This window comes from Felis catus, chromosome A1, assembly GCF_018350175.1.
Source record: "Felis catus isolate Fca126 chromosome A1, F.catus_Fca126_mat1.0, whole genome shotgun sequence".
In the NCBI taxonomy this organism is placed as follows: domain Eukaryota; kingdom Metazoa; phylum Chordata; class Mammalia; order Carnivora; family Felidae; genus Felis; species Felis catus.
Genome location: NC_058368.1, coordinates 143,153,582 through 143,176,494, shown reverse-complemented (window position 1 = coordinate 143,176,494; position 22,913 = coordinate 143,153,582). Strand labels below are relative to the sequence as shown.

The window sequence follows — 22,913 nt, the reverse complement described above, 5'->3', positions numbered from 1 at the left end:
TAAAATAGAAATAATAATTGATACTGTGTAGAATTCCTGTGAAAATTAATTGCGAAAGTGAATTGACATTTAGTTGCACTGAGTTAATGATAGATGCTTTTATTATTTTATTTTTATTTTTTTAAAAAGGAACAGGAGTGCCTGGGTGGCTCAGTTGGTTAAGCGTCCAACTTCAGCGCTGGTCATGATCTCACAGTTTGTGAGTTTGAGCCCTGCGTGGGGCTCTGTGCTGACAGGCCTGAAGCCCGATTCAGATTTGTGCCTCCCTCTCTCTCCACCCCTTCCCCACTCATGCTCTGTCTCTCTCTCACTCTCTCAAAAATAAATAAAAACATTAAAAAAATATTTTTTTTAAAGAGCAACTTAAAATATACAGGTAGGAAACGCTTTATAAAAGTTGGGAGGTGCCTGGGTGACTCATTTGGTTAAGAGGCCAACTTTAGCTCAGGTTATGTTCTCATGGTTCATGAGTTCGAGCCCCGCATCAGGTTGTCTACTGACAGCACAGAGCCTACTTCAGATCCTCTGTCCCCCTGTCCCCCACTCATGCTCACTCGATCTCTCTCTCTCTCGATCTGTTTCTCTCTCAAAAATAAACATGAAAAAAAATTTTAAGAAAAAATAGTCGGTTACACAGGTTTCCCCCACTATCCAAAAATAAAGCATTGCTGTGAAACCTTTCCTAAGCTCAAGTGGCATAAAGCAAAGAGTATCCCCTACTTTAAAGTTCACATCATATCACTTCACTTTTACAAAAGACCTACATTAGTATCTGTTTTTGCTACTTGACAGAAATCTGAAGATGATTTTCAGTTTTACCAAAAAACACCATTACCATACTAATCTAGGTCTTTCATAAAAGTGAAGTGGCATAAATGCAAGCTCTCAGAAAGTGGGGGAGCACCTGCATTTGAAATTCATATAGAAAAAGAAAATCAGAAACCCCAGTATAAGTAATATCAGAAGCCCAAACAATTACTTGTGAAGAATTTTTTTTGTGCTCAAAGCATTTACATTTACCCAACAGGAAGCAGATGCCACTAATTTCCTTTTTTAGAAAGGATGCCAAACAAGTGAACTTCATAGACAATAGAAAATTGTCTCACTACCAGAGCACAATTTAAGGAATGTAATAGGACCAGAATGACAAGGGAAATAATATAGAAATGGAATAGACACAGGGAGGAAGAGTAAGAAACCTGAATAAATATCATCCTATTATATGTATAAAGGTTAACTTAAGAGGAAGAAGAAGAAGGTTGTTTAATGAGTATAGAATTTCCATTTAGCAAGATGAAAAAGTTCTAGAGATATTTTTCACAATGGTCTGAGTATACTTGTACACTTAAAAATGGTAAAGATGATAAATTTAATTATGTGTTCTTTACCACAATAAAAAAAATTAACTCACAACAGTTAACTCATGAGCCAATAAATATTCATTGAAAAACTATCATATCTCCTTATTGAGTAATCCTTGCCCTTAAGGAATTTTTGTTGTAAATAATTAATTGAATTTTAAAGATTTAAGAAATGAAATCTTTCTGTTCGCGTTTATAATTTTCAGTGCTCTTCCTTCCTTTTTATAGATTTGATTTCCATCAAGGTATCCTTTCCCATTGGCCTGAATTAACTTTGCAATTTTGGCCAGGTATAAGGACAGCTTTTTGACTTAACTACAGGTTGCGTTTTCCTATTTCTTCACATGTGTAGTCATTTTCAGTTGTGTGTTAGACATTAAAAATTAGATGCTATGCTGCCTATAGATGCTCTCATCTTATTCTGAATGATGTTTTTTATTTGAGCAAGCAGTTAAATGACTTACAGATTTCCTCGAATTTGTGAAGGTGTGGACTTACGCTTCATTATTAGAGTTGTTTTATTTTAATTTTGCCCTTAACCCTCTGGAGAATCCCCTAGTCCTGAGAAATCTTTATTTCTAAGGCGTAACCCTTCGGATGCTTCAGTGGAAAGCTTGAGGTGATAACCAATGTCCTCTAATTTGGTGGGACTCAAACTTCAAACTGTTTTCTCTATGGTGAGCATGAGCACTACCACCTTAGCTCTTTCAGACTTCCAGCTCCCCATACCCCACCATGCTGGACTCCTTGGATTCTTACCTGTGCATGTTTAGTTCAAGGGTTGACCAAAGACTTGGAAAAAATCTCTATGCTTATTTGGGGCTTTCTTCATACAGTTCCCTCAATTTCTAGCTGTTTCAGCTGTTCTAAGGAGTCCCCAAATCATCAGGCTCCTCAGGCTATCTTTTAGTCTTTTGCTCTATTTGGTCACTAACCAGGGCATTCAAGCAGTTGAATTTTACATTTCGTTCATGATTTGCCATTGTTATGTATGGGAAAGTTTTTTTAATAAAAACAACTCCATCATTATGAGAACTGGAATTCCCCGTAAGGAATTTATTATCTAATTGAACAAAGAAAACTAATAAACATTGAAGAATAAGGAAATAATTCCCAAGATTTTCAATACATTTCATTTTGTGGACCACAGGACAGGAGAGCCTTGACAGATTGAGTAGATAGGAATGGCTTTCTGGTGAAAGTGCTTGCTGAGCTGAGAGTAGAGGGTTTGATGAAGTCTGAATGGCCTCAGAGGTAAGAGAGGACATTCATATCCAGCAAGATGGGTACGAGAGTTGTTTATTCTTTCTTAAAGTTTTATTTATTTATTTTGAGAGAGAGTATGCACAAGCCAGGGAGGGGCAGAGAGGGAGAGAGAAGGAATCCCAAGTAGGCTTCTTGTTGTTAGCACAGAGTCTGGCACAGAGCTTGATCTCATGAACCATGAGACCATGACCTGAGCTGAAATCAAGAGTAGGATACTTAACCGACTGAACCACCCAGGCACCCTGAGAGTGGTTTGTTCTTAGGACAAGGAGACTTGCTTGCTTTTAGTTGGAAAAGTGATATATCACATACCGTGAGTGTCTTGGATGATGAGGATAGTTAAGTAGTTTAGGACTGGTATATGCAAGACCTGAGGGTTAAGATTTGACGTAAAAAAAAAAAAAAAAAAGAGCCTTTGAAAGGCTTTGAATGGGGGAGTTAAACATCACAGATGAATGTTAGTTTGCAGAAGAGGTAAAAATAGATTACAGTTAAGTCTTCTGGCAAGCTATTGCTGTTCTTTCGGCCTGGATGATAAGGGTCTGCACAAGGCTATTAGTACATGAATAGAAAGGACAAAAGTGTTAAGAAAGGTAGAGTGACATTTGTGGAGTGTCATTAGATACTTGGAAAATGTGAAAGAGAAGGATTTGCTATGTTTCTTTAGCAGTCTAGAATTCACTGCAGTCTAGTCACCCAAAATGTATGAGCTCCCGATGTATGTAAAGAGCTGTGATTGGAGGTATATGTATGTTTTTATGTTGACTTCTGTCTCTTTTGACTGTCAAATCCAACAGTGTTGTTGGACAGGATAACTTTTAGGGACTCTGCCCTTCTCTGTTCTCTCAGAAAATACCAAGTGCTTATTAAAAATTAGTTAGCTCTTTGGGCCCTCAGTACATTGTTATTGACTAAAAAATGTTATCTTTTGCCACAGAGACACTATTGATATGAAGTCATTCTAGTAATAGAATGATTTAAGTTGTATTTTTAAGCATATCTTTTCTTCCAGATTCTCTTAACATTTTGGAAATGTATTTGAAAAATTTCTCACTTCTGCAAGGCCAGTTTTCAGAAGCCATGTTTAATTTGAAAGCTACAGATGGAAGGCAGATGGCTATATCTGATTTTGAATATGTTTTCATAGGAAATTTTTAAAGAAAACTTCATTATAGGGATTCTCTGCTATCATTAATCATTTAATTTTAAGTTTTCCTGATTTTGCCCATGACCAAGCCATATAAATAATTATTTCCCTAGTCTTTTTTCCTTGTCCTAGATTCGTGTCTTTAAAGAATCTATTCATTCTACAATAAGTGTCTTAATATTTCTCAAAATTGATTTTCATATGTTGCTTCAGAATTCATGTTTTAACTATCAGGAGTTACTATATTTTCAGCAAGAAATCCTTTGAAGTAGTCATATGACTTACCTGTGTTCTCCTTTCATTCTAGGTGACTGAGCTTGAATGTGTTAGTAGCCAAGCAAATGCAGTGCATACCCATAAGACAGAATTAAATCAGACAATACAAGAACTAGAAGAGACGCTGAAAGTGAAGGAAGAGGTATTTGCTACTTTTTACTCATCTGTAATCTGGCTAACATATGTATACAAAATATTTGAGCTTATGTCAGATTTGCAGGTACTTTATGGAGTAAAGTAAGGTTGTGGGAAGCTGTTTAGGGGTGTGAAATGTTTTTTTTTTTTGATTAATATTAAGCTTGTTCATATTTTCTCCTTCCTTATTTCTGCTGTTATGAACAATGATGAGGCAGTCAGACTGAGATGCTGCCTCTTGCCTTCTGTATGAGAGTTGCATTCATAAAATCAACAGAAAACCAGGAGAGGTTAAATGAATTTTATACGCTGTTGCTTTCTCTGGTTTCTGGTCAGAAGATTTAACATCCCAGGAAAGAATTATATCCACAACCATAACATATTCTGATGGTTGTTTCTAAGCAGTGCTGTCTCAAAGCCCGCAAGTGTACTTGTTGTTTAAGATTATCATGTAGTAGCCACCATACCCATAAAGACAAATCACCCCTCTAAAATTTAGTCAGTATAAAGGAATTTTTTTTAATTATTTTTTTCCAGGGACTGGAACAATGATTTCAGGAAAAAATAAGACTTTCTCTTTCCTTGATTTAGTTTAAATATTGTTGCTAAAGACCTTGCTGTACTTTTTCTAGGAAATAGAAAGATTAAAACAAGAAATTGATAATGCCAGAGAATTACAAGAACAGAGAGACTCTTTGACTCAGAAACTCCAGGTGAGCTGTAATGACGTTTTGATTCATTTCTGCACAGCAAGGCATCACTCATTCTTTCACATAGTAATGACTTTTTTCTCTGAAATTTCATTTCGTAGGTTCTCAGTCCTTGTTCTTTTCCAGGACTTCTCATTCGGGCCTAATCTTTGATTTGTCAAAAATTACCTGATACCTTTATCTAGGTAGCATATGATCATCATAGATGGTCATTTATAAATTGTCTTCAGTAAATTATTTTAGAAATTTCTACTTTGTAACATAAAAAAATACCCTGAATTTAAAGAGAATTTCTCAAATGGATTTCATTCACTTGAGGAGTTCTCATTTTTTTTTAACACTGAACTACTTAGCATGAATTACAAAAGTAGTTGTGCCCTAATGGAAATCAAGTTAGTACTGTTTTTCTTCCTTTATACGAATTAATTTTACTCACTTTTTTTTGCATAAGTAATATGTTTCTTGGCTCTCATTTACATATGTATATCCTGTGTCAGTGGTTAGGGAAGAATTTTAGAATTCATTATCAAAGTGCCCTGGCACCTCAGGTACTTTTACACCCCAGTGGTTAGCTGCCTCTATAAAGAGAGGTTAGGGCCACTTTAGAGTTGGGAGTAGAAATAAATGTATGTACAGAGTGAGGAATTTGGGCTGAGTGATGATGAGTGGGACCTGAAAGCCCAGTATTAAAAGGAGTACCATAATTATAATGAGAATGTCCAGCATTAATTGAGTGCTCACTTGCACCAGACACTGTGTTAAGCACTTTACTTATATTGTGCATTTATTCCATGCAACAGTCACAGGAGGAAACTGAGGCTTGTATAGGTTAACTTGTCCAATCTCTCTTTAAGTAGGCAAAGTTCTTTGACAGTGGAAATGGGTTCTTTATAGAGCATCAACTATTTCCCTCTCTCTCTCCCTTCATTTGACTTTCAGCAGTCTGAGAAAAAGGAGTTGGTTTGTTTTGGTTAGCCCTATTAAATGTTGTTCCTACATTTTAATGATCTGTGTAAATTAGTGGTTGTCAACTGGGGGCAGTTTTGTGCTGCAGGGGACGTTTAACAATGTATGGAGACAGTTTTGATTTTCACAACTAGGACTGTACTATTGACATCTAGTAGGTGGAAGTCAAGGATGCTGCTAAACATCCAATTATCTGGCCCAAAATGTCAATAGTGTCAAGGTTGAGAAAGCCTGGTGTAGAACTAAAAGATGAAGCATGTAATCAGGGCTAGAGGAGGTGGAAGAAATCAGTGTGGCTTTGCCATTTGTTCGTTTGTTTCGGGCTGTCATTGTCTGAGTACTTGCTATGCTTCAGGCATTTTGCTAAGCACTTGTATACCATCGCTCTAATTCTCAACTAATTCTCACACTAACAAATGTGGTAACCCCATTTTCAAAGAGAAGGCAGCAGTTCGGAGGTGTTAACAAGTTTACAAGACACTGAGCTAGAAAGGCCTGAATTTGTTTTGATTCCAAAGTCTCTGTTCTTTCTGTATTAGCACCACACTGCTCCAGGCAGTCAAGTGGCCAAGACATTCCTGACAGTTCTTTAAAAACATTTTTCCAGTTACATACACATTTACATTGTCCCAGAGAAACCAACAGGTGATTTTTCATATCAGACTTCTAAATGTATTTCATCATTGACTGAGCAGTAATTGAATTTTAAAGCTGGCTCCTGGAATAGTGAATATCAATGCTTACCTTTTCTTTCACCAAGTATCAAAAATGCTTATCAAAACAACCTACATGGAACAGGGCAGGGAAGCTTTCAGACCTTCGGATGCACTGGTCCCTATTTGTTTTAGGTCTTGGCTCACGTGTTAATTTCTCCAACTTCTCAATTTAAGCACTGCTCTGCAAGGTCCTCCCAGCCCCCTACTCCCCCCACCCCAGGTACTCTTTGTAATATTACCATGTTTTATTTGCCTAGTAGCCATTGTCAGTATCTGAAATGATTTTATTTATTTTCAAAATTTATTTTGGAATGATTTCAGATCAGAAAAACTTGCAAGAATAATACAAAAATTTTTTTCATATACCTTTCACCCACATTTCCCAAATGTTAACATTTTTGCCGTATTTGTTTTACCATTCTGGAACTTATCTGTGTATGTATATATATATACGTACACACATACATACATACATATATACACTTATATGTGTATGTATATATATATATGCATATATATATATATGTATATATATATCTTTTTCTTGAAATCTTTGAAAATACGTTTAAGATACACTATCTCTCTCTCTCTTTTTTTTTAATGCTTTATTTATTTTTGAGAGAGACAGAGACAGAATGTGAGTCGGTTAGGGGCAGAGAGAGAGGGAGACACAGAATCCAAAGCAGGCTCCAGGCTCCGACTGTCAGCACAGAGCCCGACGCGGGGCTCGAACTCACAGACCGCGAGATCATGACCTGAGCCGAAGTAGGACGCTGAACCGACTGTGCCACCCAGGCGCCCCAAGATACAGCATCTCTTTACCTCTAAACACTTCAGTGTGTATTTTATAAGAGTAAGGACATTTTCTTCTATAACCATCAAAAATTATCTATCTACAGACCTTACGCAAATTCCCATAATTGTCTTAATAATCTCCTTTATAGCAAAATTTAAAAATTGTTTTCTGGTCCAGGATTTATTCCAGAATCACATATTGCATTTAGTTGTCATGTATATTTATTTTGATGTTTGAATTGTCCCACATTTGGCCATTTGAAACCCCTTCCAGCTTCTGGTTCCTTTTGATATGACACTCTAATTCTTTAAAGAATTTCTTTATGTTTTAGTATAACATAATCCAGGCTCATCTTGTATTTTTTCAACTTTAGCCTTGGAATTAGCTATTTCTTCAAGGAGAAATTTCTTTTAGCAAAGATTGATATTTAGAAGCCAAAACCTGAGTACTAGATAAGCTTCTTGTTATTAAGTTGGCATTGTTTCTTTTCCATCTTAATAAACAGAGCTAGAAGTACACACATACCACATTATGTCTATTTCAGGTACGTATATATGTCTTTTAAACTGAATTCTTACCCATACCTCCCACTGTAGTCTAATACTATGAACTTCATTTTAGCCTTTTCCTTATTCATATCTGTAACTTGTTTACCCAACACCAAGAAACCTGGAGGCACCTGGGTGGCTCACTCAGTTTAGCACCTGGCTCTTGATTTTGGCTTAGGTCATGATCCCACAGTTCTTAAGTTCGAGCCCGGTTTCGGACTCCGCGTTGACATTGTGGAGCCTGCTTGGGATTCTCTCTCTCTCTCCCTTTCTTTCTGTCCCTCCCCCTGCTCACACTCTCTCTCTGTCTCTCAAAATAAATAAATTTTAAAAAATACTGAGAAACCTGATTCTTATTACCCACAGTATATTTACTTACTTTTTTAATCTCAGGAAGCACAGAAAATAGTTGTTGAATTACTAAATAAAACCACTGCAAGAAAATACAAACAAACCCTTACCAACTAGAGATCAGTATAATTCTTTTTGTCCTTAGCCTGTATCCAAAGTTTATTGGGTGAGTTCTTCCACTCCTCTGCAATTGGCTAGGTTCTTCATTTGAAACACATTTATGTTTATTTGTGTCATATTCCATTTTAAATGTATTTTATTTCCCATTCTTCTTCATTTTATAGCATGCATTTAATGAGTATATGAAACATTAGTGGGGTTCCAAAAATCAGAACTATTCAGAAAGATGTCTTTAGAGAAGTATGAGCCCCTTCAGTCCAGACTACCCTAGTTTCTGTCCCGTTCTTCCCACCCCCCGTATCCATCTGCCACCCGTCGGTAACCAGTCATATTAGTTTCTGGTTGATCCTTTCTCTGTTTCTTTTTACACAAATGAACAGATCTATTTGTTTACCCTCTCCTCCCCTTTTTTAAATGATTACATCCACTAGATTGTTCTTTTGCACTTTGCTTCTTTAACCTGAAACATATTGTAGAGATCACTCTGTCAGTTCACACAGATCTTGTTCATGTTTGTTACAGTTGTATAGTACTTCATTTCTATGTGTTGATAGTTTATTTAGCCACTCCTTTGTATGGGTATTTAGGCTATTTCCAGTGTTCTGCAACAATACTACAAGTAATATTGTGCATAGGTATTTTGTTATCATTGGAGGTGTGTATTCAGGATAGATTTTTTTTTTTTTTTTTTTTTTTTTTTTTTTAGTAATCTGTACACTCAACACTCAACATGGGGCTTGAGCTCATTATGACCCCAAGATCAAGAGTCTCATGGTTGGGCACCTGAGTGGCTCAGTCAGTTAAGTGTCCAACTTCAGCTCAGGTCATGATCCTGTGGTTTGTGAGTTTGAGTCCCACATCAGGCTCTGTGCTGACAGCTCAGAGCCTGGAGCCTGCTTTGGATCCTGTGTCTCTCTCTCTCTCTCTCTCTCTCTCTCTCTCTCTCTCTGCCCCTTCCCCCCCCTCTCAAAAATAAGTAAACACTAAAAAAACAAAAAAGAATCTCATGGTCTTCTGACTGAGCTACCCACAGGAAAGATTCTTAGAAGCAAGATTTCTTAGTGAGAAGATAAACACATAAGTAGTTTTGTTAAATATTGTCCAGTTTCCCTCCATAATGAATTGTGGCAGTGCTCGCTCATACCACCAGCATGAGTGCATGTGTCTCCATAGCCTCACCAACAAGATGTGTTGTCATACTTCTTAATTGTGTGATAGGTGAAAAATGGTATCTCTTGTGTATCTCGTATTATTATGAGTCACATGAACTTCTTTCATAAGCTTAAAGATCTTTTCAGTATCTTTTTGTACATGTGTGGATTGGGTGTTCATGTCTTTTGCCTTTTCTCGATAGGTTTTTTGGTCCTTTTTCAAGAGTTCTTTGTATTCAGGAGTTTTTTATATATCTGATTACATGTTACAAATATTTTCTCCCAGTTTGTTGTTTTTTTTACTTTTTCCAAGATAGTGTTGCTTTATGTAGTAGTCAGATTGATTCCTTTCTTTACTTGCTTGTGGCTTGTGAATAATACAGTTAGTTAACTCTTCTAAACTGAGATGATATAGGAATTTATCCATATTTCCCTCTAGCACTTACAAGGTTTCGTTTTTTACTTTTAGATCTTCGAGTACTTGGGGTTTATTTTTTTGTGTATGGTATGAGATGGGTATCCAATTCCATCTTTTTCTAAATGCCTGTCCAGTTATCTCATTACCACTTATTTAAAACATCATTCTTTTTTCCAGAGATTGGAGATACTTGATTTCTATGTGTATTTTGATCTATTGCTGGACTTCCTGTTCCACCCCATCAGTCACTCTATTCATGTGTCAGTCCCACACTGCATTAATTGTAGAAGCTTTAATGTCTGGGAAGGCCAGTTAATCTTCACAACGTTTCTTCATCATTGCTTTTCTAAATATTCTTACATATTTATTTTATCATATGAACTTCAGTATTAACTTCAATACCAGTTTTTGTGTCAACTAAAAATGTAGCTCTATAAAAAACTTTTATTGGGATTGCTTAAAATTTATTTAGGAGTGTTTTAAGGTTTTTGTGTGTTTTTGCATATTTCTTGTTTATTCATATTTTGTCTTTTTTTGTTTCAAATGGGATTTTTTCTATCATTGTATTTGATTATTGTGTATATGTTGAATTCTGTATGCTTATTTTATATGCTGCTACCTGACTATTTTATTACTTGAGGCTGTTTTGTCATTTATTGCACTGATTCAGTAAGATTTTTTTGGTACGGTAACACATAATTTGCAAACAGAGGTAATTTTATTTATTTCTCCAATTCTTATGCCTCTGTTGATTTTTCTTGTCGAATTACACTTTAAAAATAGTAGTAAAGGGGCACCTCTGAGATTCAGTCGATTGAGTGTCCAACTCTTGATATGGGCTGGGGTCATGATCTCAGGGTCATGAGATTGAGCCCCACGTCTGTGCTGTCAGCACAGAGCCTGGTTACGATTCTCTCTGCCCCTTCCCCACTCACATGCTTGCACATGTGCTCTCTCTCTCTCAAAATAAATAAATAACCATTAAAAACAAAACAATGGTATAGTGTTAAACAGTAGTGGAGTTAAGGGCTTATTTTGTCCCTTATCTTAGTGAAAATGCCTCTATTATTTTTCTATTAATTAAAATGCTGGATTTAACACTGAAATATATTTTATCATATTATGAGACTGTCTTTCCTGTTTTCTTGGGTGTTTTTACCAAAAATTTTGTTAATGGCTTTTTTTAAGTATCCTTGGAGATAGCCATAATTCCCTCCCTAGATCTATTAATATGTTTTGTTTTTTTTTTTTTAGTCTTATTTTTGAGAGAGAGAGAGAGAGAGAGAGAGAGAGCGAGCATGTGAGCAGGGGAGGAGCAGAGAGAGAGGGAGACACAGAATCCGAAGCAGGCTCCAGCCTCCGAGCTGTCAGCACAGAGCCCGACGCGGGGCTTGAACTCACGAACTGTGAGATCATGACCTGAGCTGAAGTCGGACGCTTAACCGACTGAGCCACCCAGGCGCCCCAATATGTTTTGTTTTATTAATAGATTTTCTAATACCAAACCACCCTTGCATTACTGGAATAAGTACCATTGTCTATGATATATTATTCTCTTAATATGGTTTTAGATTTTCATCTTTTATTATTTATAATTTTTACATGATACTCATTTGTAATATTGGTCTGTAATTTTCTTCCTTTGTGGGGAAGCTGTATTTATAAGATTTAGGTATCAAGGTTATACTTCATACAAAGTTATACTTCAGGAGTGCCTGGGTGGCTCGGTTGAGCATCTGATTCTTGATTTCAGCTCAGGTCACAATCCCATGTTCAGATGCTCAACCGACTGAGCCACCCAGGTGCCCCTTAAAAAACAATTTTTTGGGGGGGATGCCTGGGTGGCTTAGTCTGTTGAGCGTCCTGACTTCAGCTCAGGTCATAATCTCACAGTTCGTGAGTTTGAGCCCCGCATCGGGCTCTGTGAGGACAGCTCGGAGCCTAGAACCTGCTTTGGATTCTGTGTTGCCCTCTTTCTCTCTGTCCCTCCCCAGCTTGCACTCTGTCTCTCCCTCTCTCAAAAATAAATAAAACATTAAAAAAAATTTTAAAGAAAATTTTTTTAAAGTTATACTTCAGTTATACTTCATACACTTTCTTCATTTTCTGTGCTATGGCGTCATGGATGTCATATTGCAGCTATCTGATCTTTGAGCATTTAATAAAGCTCTCCTTTGACACCATCGGGGCCTGGTGCATTTTTTGTGTAGTTCCTGGATTATTCTGTCTTCTGTAGCTATTGGACTGTTTAAGTTTTCCATCTAGCTTTCATATATTCAGCAAGAACTCCTATTTTATATAGTTGTTCATTATCCTTTTCTTCTTGATTAAAGTTAAGCAATGGTATGTCCGTTTCGTTAAATTAAAAAAAAAATTTTTTTAACGTTTATTTGCTTTTGAGAGAGACAGACAGAGTATGAGCAGGGGAACGGCAGAAAGAGAGGGAGACACAGAATCTGAAGCAGGCTCCAGACTCCAAGCCGTCAGCACAGAGTCTGACGTGGGGCTCGAATTCACAAACCGTGAGATCATGACCTGAGCCGAAGTCAGATGCTTAACCAACTGAGCCACCCAGGCATCCCTAAAAAAAATGTTTTTTAATGTTTATTTTTGAGAGAGAGAGAGAGAGAGAGAGAGAGAGAGAGATAAAGTGCGAGTAAGGAAGGGTCAGAAAGAGGAGACACAGAATCTAAAGCAGGCTCCAGGCTCTGAGCTGTCAGCACAGAGCCCAGTGCGGGGCTTGAACTCACAAATTGTGAGATCATGACCTGAGCTGAAGTCAGATGCTTAACTGACTGAGCTAGCCAGGCACCCCTATTTTGTTAAATTATTTTAAAAATACTTGGTTTGGTTCATCAGTGTCACTGTCTTTCTATCCTCTACCTTATGAATTTCTCCTTTTATCTTTACTATTCCTGCTTCATGCTTTATTTTGGTTGACTTTTTTATTCTTTTTCTAGCATTTTAAGAAGAGAATTTAATTCCTTTACTTTTATTCTTTCACTTTTATTTATACATGTGTAAGGCTAAAGATTTTCCTCTGTTGCTCTAAAGTGTATTCCATAGATTCTGGTATGTAGTATTTTCATTATCATTATTTCCTGAAATTCTGTAATTTTGGTTTTATTTACCTTGCATGCAAGAGGTGTTTAAAAGAAGGTGCTTTAGGGGTACCTGGGTGACTCAGTTAGTTAAGCATTCTGACTCTTGATTTTGGCTCAGGTCATGATCTCACAGTTTGTGAGTTCAAGCCCCACTTCAGGGATTGGGGATTCTCTCCCTCCTCACTCTGTACCTATCCCCAGCTCATGCTCGCTTGCTTGCTTTCTCTGTCTCTCTCTCAGGATAAATAAATGAGCATTACAAAAAATAAAGGGATGCCTGGGTGGTTCTTTCAGGTGACTGTCTGACTCTTGATTTCAGCTCAGATCAAGATCTCACAGTTTTTGAGTTCGAGCCCTGCATTAGGCTCTGCTCTGAAAGTGCAGAGCCTGCTTGGGATTCTACCCCTCCTCTCTCTGTGCACCCATCCCACCGCCCACCACTCACTTGTGTGCTCAGTTGTGCACGCTTTCTCTCTCTGTCTCTCAGAATAAATAAACATTACAAAAAATAAAGGGCAGGATAAATTCTGTCAGTTAAGTGTCCAACTCTTGATTTCAGCTCAGGTCATGATCTCATAGTTAATGAGTTTGAACCCCACGTTGGGCTTTGTGTAGAGCCTGCTTGGGATTCTCTCTGCCCCTCCCCTCCCCCCAAATAAATAAATAAACTTTAAAGAAATAAAAAATAAAAGATCATGGCTTGAGCCTAAATCATGAGTTGGACACCCAACCAACTGGGCCACCCAGGCACCCCTAGTAACCATCATCCATCCTTGTTTTATTCTTTGATATATATTACATATAGTACATGGTCCTTTCTTTGAAGTTTCCACAATAATCTGTTGGTTGGATGAAGCTTATCTTTAGTGGATGGTTCCCGAAGAGCTTATGGTTTTAAGCTGTTTTTTTAAAAGACTTAGTACTTGGGTGACAGGTAGATATAAAATCCTTGGTTTGTAATTTTCTTTCTTTGAGTTTCTTGAAAATGCCGCTCCATTATTACCTTGTTTTTATGTCTCTTTTGAGAAATCTATTCCAGTCTAGATGCCTGGCCTTGGAAGTTTAGAACCCATTCTGTTTGTATGCCCTGAAGATTTTTCCTTTATATTTAAAATCTAATAGTTTTACTAAGATAATTCTGAGAATTGATTGTTGAGGGTCAGTTTTCTCAGGTACTTGGTGGGCCCTTTTAATTTGTAGGTTCAGTTCTGCCTTTATTTCCAGGAAGTTTTCTTGTGTAAAAGTTTTAAATATTAACTTTGTCTTATTGGGGTGTTTTCTTTTTCAGGATCTCCAGTGATAGGTAACTGGATTGGATTTTTTTGTCTTCTGTTTCAACCACTTTCTCTCTGATTTTTTTTATATAAATGTTTATTTAATTGAGAGAGAGAGAGAGAATACGGGCAGGGGACAGACAGAGAGAGAGGGAGAGAGAGGATATGAAGCAGGCTCCAGGCTCCAAGCTGACAGTGGAAATCCCAATCTTGGAGCTTGAGCTCATGAACTGTGAGATCATGACCTGAGCTGAAGTCGGACACTTAACTGACTTGAACCACCCAGCCACCCCACATTCCCTTGAGTGTTGAAAAATAATAATTGAATAAACTATTTTTTTTGCAAATGTATTTTTTATTTTATAATTCAGTCTTTGTTTCTGATGTGATTTTGCCTTTTTCTTCTGTTTCTATCAAGCTTTAATCACTACTCATTTTTTTTTTTTGTTTTTTGTTTTTTTGGCCCATTTCTGTTTTTCGTGTTTAATATCTGACTCAGGCTCTATTTTGAATGCTTGACAGTATTTAAAGTTTATTTTGGGTGTAATGTCTACACCCAACATGAAGCTCAAACTCATGACCCTAAGATCAAGAATCCCATGGTCTTTCCCTTTTAAAAAAAAATATTTTTTCAAGTTTATTTACTTATTTTGAGAGAGAGAGAGGAAGAGAACAAGCACAAGCCAGGAAGAGGCAGAGAGAGGGAGAGAGAATCCCAAAGAGGCTCAACGCTGTTGGCGCAGAGGCCAACTTAGGCCTCAAACTCACAAAGCATGAGATCATGACCTGAGCCGAAATCAAGAGTTGGACACATAACTGACTGAGCTACCTTTGTGCCCAAGAGTCCCATGCTCTTCTGACTGAGCCAGCCAGGTGCCCTGTTTGATGATATTTAATTTCCAGTGGAGTCTTCTGTTTTCTTGTGCTTCATAGTTGGTTTTTTGTGGGGACTTGTATTTTCATTCAGTGAAGTGTCTAGAGTTTCATTTTCTGTTTTCATCTTACTATGGTTTCCGTAGATGAAGATATGTCACATCTTTGTATTTGGTGGACTGAGTGGCAGTTTTGGGTAGTTTACAAATTCTTAGTTAAAAACCACTCACTTTTTGGGAGACAGGTAAGAGAGAAAGCTTAGGAAATGTCTTTGCTGGAAATTGAAGTTTGTATTGTTCTATTTCTTCTAGTAACTTTGAAGTTGTGAAGTTTGTGTGGTTTTATTCTTGTCATTGATTTATTTAGTTAGGGAGGATGGTTAGGAGATTTCAGTGTATGCAGTCACCATTACCTCAGCTTCCTGGAAGTCTGTTTTGTTTGCTTTTTGTTGCGAGTATCCTCAATCTAGATTGCATGCTGCATTCAAACAAGAACCATCTTTGTTTATTCTCTGCTTTATCTCTATTTCTAGTACATAGAAGATGCTTAGTAAATAATTGTTAAATAGCTCTTCTTCAAAATTTGTGTGTGTGTGTGTGTGTGTGTGTGTGTGTGTGTGTGTGTGTCGCCCCTTTTTTTCTGTTGAAATACTAGTTCTTGTTTTGATGATTTATATATGTCTTGTTACATATGAAGGTTGATGATCTAATAGGGCAGTATATCTTACTTATATCAGCTTAAGATGTGAATCAGATATCCAAGACAATTTTCCTGTAACTTTTATTTAGATTAAAAATGCAGGATTTAAACTGTTAGAAAATGAACCTGATCTCGTCCCATTTATGATGGTAATAATTGTATAATTTTTTTTAATGTTTATTTATTTTTGAGAGAGAGGGAGAGAAAGAGTGTGAGCAGGGGAGGGGCAGAGAGAGAGAGAGGGAGACACATAATCTGGAGCAGGCTCCAGGCTCTGAGCTGTCAGCACAGAGCCCAGCGTGGGGCTTGAACCCATGAGCTGTGAGATCATGACCTGAGATGCAAGTCAGATGCCTGACCGACTGTGTCACCCAGGAGCCTCTGTAAAAAAATTTTTTTAATCACTCTAGTGTTTAGGCTCTATATCTAACACAGAGAGTGACCTTCTACCCATTAAGATTTTATACTTTTTTTTTAATATTTATTTATTGCTAAGGGAGAGAGAAAGAGGGAGAGAGAGAACCTCAAGCACTGTCAGCACCGAACCCAACATGGGGTTCGAACTCACCAACCATGAGATCATAACCTGAGCTGAAATCAAGGACCGGATGCTTAACCATCTGAGCCACCCAGACACCCCTTTATACTTTGAATTATTGCGCTTTAAAACATTCGAAGGGCCTCCATTGCTTTATCAGGACCGAACCAGGTCTGGATGCCCCTGGCACGTGGTTACCTGTCAGGGAAGGAGAAGAGGAAATTAGTAGCACACAAGTGGTTATAAGTAGAAGGATAAGTTAGGAGTGAGAATAAACGGCAAGAAGAGGCTTGGAAAACATGGACATAAGGTGGACTGCTGGGAAGTGCCCACAAACCAGGGCTCCAATTGCCTGTGTTGGCCCATGTGCACAGCGTTGGCCATTCTTGCTCTAGGATTATATTCTCTGCTTCAGAATAGACCAGCACTGTCAGCACTGTATTGGATCCCTTTTGTTACCTGCCTACTAAAATTCCTCCAATCAGAGAAATGGTTGAGAGTATGAAACTCTGTCTAGAGAGAACAGTGCAATTTTAATAGCTGAGGAAATTTGGTGTTTTGCATGCTTCCATTGAAAATGTTTGGATGTTTCATTGATTGGCAAGGAGAACAAAGAAGGCTTTCATTTTAAGGAAGGTTTTAGAGGGCATAATGGGTGGTGCCTGGTGAAGTGGGTGTTTTCTAGTGAATGACATTTGGTCTATTTTTATAGTTGGAAACATTCTACTCTTAAGCTTATTGTTTAAGCAAGCAAGAGAGCATACTGTGCAATCATGAGTGGAATTTTTACATTTGATCCCAGGCTCTTTTTTCTCCCTCATAGTTTGGAGCCTCCATGAATGTGCCTATGAATTTATAAGTATTTTATTGGTTTCAGATCCTGCTCTCAGTTTACTTATCTTCTCTTTGTGGATTATTCAAAGGAAAAAGATTAGAAACATACTGGGAAATATCTAACAGTAAATGCTTTTTTTTTTTTAACTTTTTTTTTAATGTTTGTTTATTTTTGAGAGAGAGACAGAGCATGAGCAGGGGAGGGGCAGAGAGACAGGGAGACACAGAATCTGAAGCAGACTCAGGCTCTGAGCTGTCGGCACAGAGCCCAACGTCGGGCTCCAACCACAAACCGTGAGATCATGACCTGAGCCAAAGTCGGACGCTTAACCAACTGAGCCACCCAGGTGCCGCTGATCAGTAAATGCTTTAATATTAGATTGGGATTTCTTAAATTCTTCATTTATAACTCATTTGAGCTGCTGTATTACTTTATTATATTTTCCCAGGTTCTTGCAGCTCCTCTGTGACATTCTTGCTTAGGCCTTTCTCTTAGTTATTTCTTTCAGAGCAAGTGAACATTTATGTTCAGAATCCTAGATCAGGATTACTTTCTTCTGTGTATTCAAGCCAAATTCCCAGTTATTTTTCTCAAAAGTTGAATTTTTACAGGTATTGTAAGAGAAGTAAATATAAAAAGTAAAAATACCCATAATCCTAACAACTGCAACCATTTCCAATTATGTACAGTAATTTCCAGTGCTTGTCCTCATGCATACCAATTTTTGTCTATTTGCACTCTGCTGCTTGGTATTGTTTTTTTCATTTAACATTTACCGGATTCTTTCAAAAATTAAAAAAAAAGTGTTCTGCCACCCTTTAGACTTGCTGTAATTTTTTTAGAGATTTACACTTAAATGATGCATTAACACTTGAAACATAATGGTTTCTCGGGCTGATTCATATTGTATTATTAACACCAAAATTTTGTCTTTGTTCCATATAATTTATATATGTAAATATAATTTGTGTCAATCACTTAATTCCTCTCAGATGTAAAAGTGAGCTTTCCTGGGGGCGCCTGGGTGGCTCAGTTGGTTAAGCGTCAGACTTCAGCTCAGGTAGTGATCCCATAGTTTGTGGAATCGAGCCCTGTGTTGGGCTCTGTGCTGACAGCTCAGAGCCTGGAGCTTGCTTCAGATTCTTTATCGCCCTCTCTCTCTATCCCTCTCCTGCTTATGCTCTGTCTCTGTCTCTCAAAAATAAATAAACTTTTAAAAAATTTAAGGGGCGCCTGGGTGGCTCACTTGGTTAAGTGTTCGACTTTGGCTCAGGCCACGATCTCACAGTCCATGGATTCAAGCCCTGCTCTGTGCTGACAGCTCACAGACTGGAGCCTGCTTTGGATTCTGTGTCTTTCTCTCCCTCCCCCTCTTTCTCTCTCTCTCTCTCTCTCTCTCTTTCTCTCACTCTCTCTCTCTCTCCCCCTCCCCCTCCCCCCTGCTTGTGTTCTCTTTCTCAAAAATAAATTACATTTGAAAAATTTAAAAAGTGAGGTTTCCTGGGGTACCTAGGTGGCTTAGTCAGTTAAGCTTTCCAACTCTTGATCTCTGGGTTGTGAATTGAAGTCCTGTGTTGGACATCACGCTGGGTGTAGAACCTACTTTAAAAAAAAAAAAAAAATGAGCTTTCCAGAAAGAATATATAACTTTCTATGAATTGCTTATCTGAATAGCTTATTTAAAGTGTAATAGTCTGTTTTCTGCCGTTTTTCTCATTTAGAATTTTTAACCAAATTTAAGTCTCTAGCTCACTATATCCTTTTGTTTTTTAGAGTCACTTATTATATTTGTTATGCTTAGGAACATTTTTAGAGCAGTAATAACTTCTAATTTTTAAGTATGCTGGACTTCATTCTGTTTTTTTAAAAAAATGTTGTCATGTACCTTTACTTCCCTTTTGTCGTTTTCTCTTCTTTCCATGATTTGCAGTATATTGGAATGTCAGCTTTCTAATTCCCTCGTATGTATACTTATTACACGTCTTGACTATAGTTTTTAGCCCTTGAGCTGTTTGCTCTGCCACCTCGATCCATTTGATAGGCAAAACAAAGAATAATGAACATGCTCAGAGGTTCCTAACACCACATTTTAGAAAGTTGTTGTCTTCCCACAGTCTTTCTCAGGAATTGCCAATGAGGAGAAAAAAATTTGTCTTTTTCTCTGTTTGCTTTCACCTGAGTGTGTTCGCAATTGTGCAATAAGAATAGGCAGGCAGAAATTGACATGAGATGTAGCTAATCCACAAAATGGGTCTTTAATCCTATCTAAGTATTTGAAGTGCCTGAAGGGTTGCCTAGCACAAAGTAAGCAATCAGCAAGTTTTTGTCGGGTGGATAGATGGATTCATGAACAAGCCTGTCCATAAAACGCATGGATTTCTCAGATGGCAAAATTCTAAAAATCTCTTTAAATGGTACTACCTTGAGATTCAGAAACTCATCCTCCTACTCGTCCACGTGCATTAACTACCAGAATATTAGTAATGACAAAAGTTATATTGCTTTCTAAGTCATGAACTGACCTGTGTATATATATCACACTTTTGTTTCTAAAGGAAGTAGAAATTCGGAACAAAGACCTGGAGGGACAGCTGTCTGACTTAGAGCAACGTCTGGAGAAAAGTCAGAATGAACAAGAAGCTTTTCGCAATAACCTGAAGACACTCTTAGAAATTCTTGATGGAAAAATATTTGAACTAACAGAGTTACGAGATAACTTGGCCAAGCTACTAGAATGCAGCTAAGAAAAGTTAAATTTCAGTGCCAATTGATTAAAAAATACACTGTCTCTCTTCATAGGACTGTTTGGGCTCTGCATCAAGATCGCACAAAAAAATTGAATATCATTCCTCCTCCAGGAGGATGATCTTTTGAAAATTGGAATTGTATATTTCAGTGTAAATTTTAGAATTCAGCTTGTAGCTAGTTGGGGAAAAAAAAAGAGATGAAAACTTGAACTACAAATTACCTCCATGTATATTATTGGCCATAGTTAACTAGAAAGTTATAAATAGACACTTAATGCAATCTTTTTTTTCTGATATTAGCCAATGGGAGAATTAACAATGTCTGGGTCACATCCCCTTTTTGTGTTCAACACAGTGAAGGTTATCTGCTTCTTAAATTAATTTATTTATGATATCTAAAGCTGTGTTTTGTGCAAAAACTTAGTGATGAAAGCCCTGTCTTCTGTTGTAATCTGAATAATTTCTCAGGATATTTTTGCACTGCTAAGAAGCAGTGCCATTACCAATTAATTCTTGCCAGGAGTGAGAGAGAGCTGTATCTTTAATTGAAACATACTTAACTAGAACTGGGTGTATAGAGTTCTTCCCTTTTTTTATACTGGAAGATATTTCACTCGGTGACCACTCTGGTACACTCTGGTGTTCTTTAATCTTGTCTGCTGTATAGTTTACTTTTCCACATTGATTCCATGTATTTATGAGAAGATATTGTCTCCCATTTTATTACACATTTTAAAGCCAACTAACGAAGGCAGCTGAGTCCCTCAGAAATTTTTCTTTTTAAATTTCTAATAAATTTGACACACAGTACTGAAATACAGCAGCCCGTCATTGACGGTCTGGTCTAGCAATGTTAAGTATATTTACAGAATATGCAGTTACATTTATTTATATATTTTGCAAGAAATCTTTTCTGAATGATCAATGCATTTCAATTTACAAATAATAATGGTTACTGGGGAACTGTTTATTATAGATCATTTTAAGGTGTATAGCAATTTTAAAGGGGATCCATTTCCATCAAACAGCCAATCAGAGGACTGTGGGGGTTGGAGCCGTGTACTCTGTCTGGGTCTTCACATCAACCACATCTCTAGTCAAACCTCACAAGGCAATATTCTGAACTGTTAACTAGGCATTTCAAAACAAGAATTCAACAGGCTCTTCTCAATGAACAAGTTTTAATGTTGTTTTGATGTAATTTTAAAAGACTTTTAGCAAACATGCATTTCTTTCTATATTTCTTTGAAGAAGCTATTTTAAAAGTGAGCCAAGTGCTGTCTAGTCTGCTTATGGAGTTAGGAATGCATCAGAGTCCATATATCTTTGCTGTACAATGCCTGTGATGTTGAGGAGGGTTCTTTTTTAAAGTGTATGCTTGAGTATCTGACTCTGTGGAGTCTACGAATGCACTGACTTTGTTTGTACCCCAAAACAATTGAATTGTTAAGTACAAAATTAAGCTAATTAATCGATTTGTAACCATTTTTTCACTCACAAGCAGCAACGCAACACTAGACAATTTTGTTTTATATATGTATGTGTATGTATGTAAATACATACATATTAATTTATATTAGAGTGAAAAATAAATGGTTTGTTTCTAAAGTTAGTTTCTAAAGTGAGTTTTCAGGTGTCTCTGAACAGTTTATATCAGACACTTAATCATCATGTATTATATGTGCTATAACATCATGTAAGTTACCTCCATCTATTTTAGGATATTTTCCTCACCTGTTTATTATAGGGAGGATGATTTAGGTACACAAGCTCAGAGCTGAGATATTTCTCTGATAAATCAGGTAATAAAATTATTTGATTGATGGAATTTTGAAGTAGATGTGATTTTATCCAGATTTTAATTTAAATAGGGGATTTAACACTAGGGATCAGGGAATTTAGTTATGAAGAGTTAAAAATTAAAAAAAAAACAGTATAAGCTATTGAAATGGTAAGTGAATTATTTTAATGATGTAATAAGATATTTTTAAATTTTGACATAGTTGTCATTTAATGGGAAAATAACTCACCAAAATGTCTCCACTTGAATTGTACTGATATGTGAGACATGTGTGTAATTCAATATATACATATACCCATATGTATATACAGAAAATTATTTTTAATATTTTCCTACTGATAAGAAATTTAAAATTGGAAATTTTGTGAGTTTTTTCCTTGTCCAATAAGGCCTAATTTTTTTTTCTTTTTTTAGGGATTTAACAACTTGAGGGCTGCACCTTTAAATTCCCAGATTGTCTTTAGACGTGTACAGTATATGGGATAAGGTGGACACAAGTGCACATATAAATAAAATCTTCTTAGTAAGACTGTTTTCAGTATTCATTTACAGTAGGAGAGTATCTAGAAATCGTCATCTACAAGTCATAATTAGGTTGTGTGCCTACTGTAGTTTTCTCCATTTCTGTATTATAGAAATAAAAGTTTGCGTATTAAAATTTGATTTTTCCCAGAGACAAGTATTATATGATGTATCTATATTTAGGTCAAACTGTGGTAATATATTTATCAGAAAATGATGCTGGGGACTGTAGCCTGAACATGGACTTGAAGTGACACAGAAAAGGAGAGCAGAGATCGATCCCATTGTGTATAAGTTACTATATGATAATTATGAATTCTTGTACAAAAAACAACTGAAAAAAAGGAAAAACAAAAATACAGTTTTTATTTTGAAATACATTTGTTGTTCTCTGGAGAATGTACTTTATCTTCTTTTTCCTTCAGTCTTTTACAGATACTTTTTAAAAGGCATTTAAGTGATGGCAGCATTTGCTCAACTCCTACAGGTGCTACTGGATTTCACATTTAGTGTGTTATGTTGTGAAATCCTAACTTTGACATAAATGGTTTTATGAGTA

General features: G+C 36.8%; 1 protein-coding gene across 2 annotated transcripts in view; it reads left to right on the top strand.

The window, feature by feature from the left end:
• HOMER1 (homer scaffold protein 1) overlaps positions 1–22,913 on the top strand; it is a 142,952-nt gene extending 120,039 nt beyond the window's left edge. For both annotated transcript variants that reach the window (XM_019835916.3, XM_019835915.3), the window contains exons 7-9: positions 4,082–4,192; positions 4,818–4,898; positions 19,840–22,913. In XM_019835916.3, coding sequence (XP_019691475.1) covers positions 4,082–4,192; positions 4,818–4,898; positions 19,840–20,028 — 381 coding nt within the window. In that variant the 3' untranslated portion in view covers positions 20,029–22,913. The remainder of the gene's footprint in view (positions 1–4,081; positions 4,193–4,817; positions 4,899–19,839) is intronic.